The sequence below is a fragment of the Microtus ochrogaster genome, linkage group LG5 (assembly GCF_000317375.1).
Source record: "Microtus ochrogaster isolate Prairie Vole_2 linkage group LG5, MicOch1.0, whole genome shotgun sequence".
Classification (NCBI taxonomy): domain Eukaryota; kingdom Metazoa; phylum Chordata; class Mammalia; order Rodentia; family Cricetidae; genus Microtus; species Microtus ochrogaster.
The window spans coordinates 30,635,601-30,639,029 of NC_022031.1; the positions used below are offsets into that span (position 1 = coordinate 30,635,601).

The 3,429-nt window shown below is 46.0% G+C and overlaps 1 protein-coding gene across 1 annotated transcript; it reads right to left on the minus strand.

The window, feature by feature from the left end:
• Positions 1–1,335: 1,335 nt before the first annotated feature.
• Positions 1,336–2,856, minus strand: Gja10 (gap junction protein alpha 10). The gene has a single exon (XM_005361941.2). The coding sequence runs from the start codon at positions 2,854–2,856 to the stop codon at positions 1,336–1,338; it is 1,521 nt and encodes a 506-aa protein (XP_005361998.1).
• Positions 2,857–3,429: the final 573 nt, after the last annotated feature.

The window sequence follows — 3,429 nt, forward strand, 5'->3', positions numbered from 1 at the left end:
TTCAAGTGTGTGCGTGTGTGTCTGTGAGTCTGTATGTGTCGAGTGTGTGTTCATGCTGACAGACAGAGCTTTCTCTTCAAGTGTGTGCGTGTGTGCCTGTGAGTCTGTATGTGTTGAGTGTGTGTTCACACAGTGAAGAGGATAGAGATCAATAGAGAAATAGAGAATATCTTTTTCTATCACTCTCCACCTTACTTTTTGAGATGGGTTCTCTCATTAAACATAGAGATCTTTGATTTGGCAGGACTAGCAGGCCAAGAAACCTCAAAGAGCCTACTGTCCCCCCAGAGCTGGGATGACAAATGCATTTTTGTGACTCCAGCAAATATGTGGGGATTGGGGATTGGAACTCTGTGAGTGCTTTACTGATTGAACCATCTTCCCAGCACCTCTACCAACACACACACACACACACACACACACACACACACACACACAAATAAGTACATGCAGGAACATACACATACTTTTTGTGTCATTGCTTTATTCGCTAACCTTTTCTAGAACCTATCCAGTGATAAGTCAAGGGAAGACATTAATTGGTAAATACAAGTCTTTTACGATAGCTGGCTGAAACTAGTGGTAAGCTCTGAATGTTATTATGAACACACAGATATTCAGGAGAACACTGAATGCATCCAGTTCTCCAGCGAAACTTGTCTTTAACAGAGGTAGTATCAGTACTGCAGGTTTTGGTGCTCTTAGACCCGTTTCTTAAGTAAGACTTATCCTTTACCTAGAGCGCATGCACTGTTGCTACCATAATGCATTTTTTACCAACTGAACCTCCTCCTCAGCTCTTCTTCACACCCTCTGATGGCTCTGCATTGCCTCCCTGCAAGGCCTTCATGCCCACTTCCTCTGGCCATCTCTGTCTCTGGATCCCTCATACTATTTTGTGCTCTGGCCTCCCAGAGCTGCTCCCCGAGAGACACCAGCTGTAGGGGTTTGTCTTTACATTTCTAGTGGTCCAGTCTTCCATGGGCCACAGTTTTCTTGGCTCTAAAGAAACATCTTTCAGGATTCATTTCAAAGTAACTTCACCCTGGAGTGTTCGCAAGCAGCAGTTTTAGAATCAGCTGCTTCTTCCTCAGCCCATTGGCTCCACGGTCACAGCAGTTTTTACCAACACAGCACTTTCAGCTGACTCGCTCTCAGGGCTGTTCTGGGGGCTTTAGTGAGGAGATGGTATCCTAACCATACCCATCACTTAACTATTAGTGTAACTTTTCAGGAAATGTATTTACTAATTGAGTGAACTGAGTTTAACTGAATGGGATGAATGAATGAATTTGCTTTTCCATAAATTAACTTCTCTCTCAACTCACCTCTCTTTTAATACCCATCTACATATATCCCATGTTGGATGAAAGGGGAAGAGTGAGGAGGTGGATGAACACGGCCGCCTTTACTTACCATGGATGCTCTGTGCCCAGTGGTTGATGGGAGAGGCGAAGGGCTGTTTTCCCTTTGTGGAAAATCCAAGCAGGAGCTATTCAGAGACCTCGAGCTTCCTGAGTCGCTGTTCAGTTGTCCCTTTTCTGACAGCATCCTGGACAAAAAGCTGGCCTTGCGACTGCCTGGGCCGAGTCTGTCTACCCAGACCCCACTCTCGCGCGCGCTGCCATCGCTGCCCTGGAAGTGACTTTGAAGATCTGCAAGAGGTTTGCCTGAGGCCTCTGGGCCCTGGGATCGCTCCCAGGTTCCTAATGTAGATGGTGGGCAGTGGGGAGAAGCTGTCATTGTACCTACCCAGGACTGAGACCTTGCGTTCTTGGAGCCAAAGAGGGACTGGCATGGTTGCTGTCCTGGGTGCTGAATTCTGGCACTGCCATCGTGTGGACAAGGGCTGTGGACGTGGAGCTGTCCACTGTTCGCAACTTTCTCAGCCCAGTCTCTTCTGCTACAGGAGACATCCACATCATGTTGCCTGGGGTGTTGAATTTGCCATGTGCTTTTAGACCTTGGTATATTGACTCGGATGACCTGCTGTTTATTGTTGGCTGAAAGTAGGGAGAATCTTTCGGGTAAAGAAGAGCAAACCATACACGGCTGGGCCCCCGAGTAGTTGGTTGAATGGAACGGAAGGCCTGCTTCATGCTCAGTGTTCCCACTGCTGGACTTGCCGTCAAGTGCCCTCATGATTTTCCTGATGCCCAGATGAAATATTTCCAGGATATTGAGTAACAAGGAGAGGGCAGCAATGCTGTACATAAAGACCATAAAAATGGTCTTCTCTGTAGGTCTGGAGACAAAGCAGTCCACCGCATTGGGGCAAGGGGGTCGGGTACATTTGTAGAGGGGGTGCATTTGAAACCCATAGAGAATGTATTGACCTAGCATGAACCCTACTTCTAGCAAAGATCTGGTTAGGATGTGTAAAACGTAAGTACGCAGCAGGCATCCTCTCAGAGGGACTTTATGAATCCTTCTCTGCTCCTCGAGTCTCCTCAGCTCCCTCTCTACCCTTTGCTGCTCTTCCAAGTCAAGCTCTGGGTCCTCCATCTGGGCCCTAAGGTGTGACTTCTTCTTCTGCCTTTGCTTCTCAAAGTCTCTGAGTCTATAAAGTGCGTGGCCCATGTACACCAGAGAAGGGGAGGACACAAAGATGATCTGCAAAACCCAGAATCTGATCAAAGAGATGGGGAAAGCATCATCGTAGCAGATATTGTTGCAACCTGGCTGCTGGGTGTTGCAGGCAAAGGAGGACTGTTCATCATCCCAGACATCCTCAGCAGCGACACCAAGTACCAACATCCGGAAGATAAAGAGGATGGTCAGCCAGATTTTCCCCACGATAGTTGAATGGGAGTGAACTTCCTCTAGGATGCCACCTAGTAAGTTCCAATCCCCCATGGCTAGAAAGTCACATCTGAAATACACAGAAAACAGAGAAGTTGGGCTGGAGAGATGGCTCAGTGGTTAAGAGCATTGCCTGCTCTTCCAAAGGTCCTGAGTTCAATTCCCGGCAACCACATGGTGGCTCACAACCATCTGTAATGAGGTCTGGTGCCCTCTTCTGGCCTGCAGATATACACACAGACAGAATATTGTATACATAATAAATAAATATTAAAAAAAAGAAAACAAGTTAATAAGACTGAAGAATACAACTTGCAAAGGCACATGCTCATAAATAGCACAGACTCTTTGCTTAAGTCAACACAACTCCCGATATCTCTGCTTCATATTTGAAACTGGAATTTTCCAAGGAATATCAGTTTCTGGACAAAATGCCAACTCTCTACAATCTAACTCGTTTACTAATCTAACTTGTTTACTTCTTATCCTCTTGTCTCCCACATGTTCGTTCTAGGATACCTTTGAGTCTCCATATTTGTACAATGCATTCCACAGTCTTGATAATATTTCTACTCATTTGAAAAACCTATTTATCTCACACCTAACATGATCTTAAGTAAGACTCGA

Bases quoted from the DNA above. Each gene is read 5' to 3' on its own strand.
- Gja10 (XM_005361941.2), bottom strand. From the start codon at position 2,856: ATGGGGGATTGGAACTTACTAGGTGGCATCCTAGAGGAAGTTCACTCC.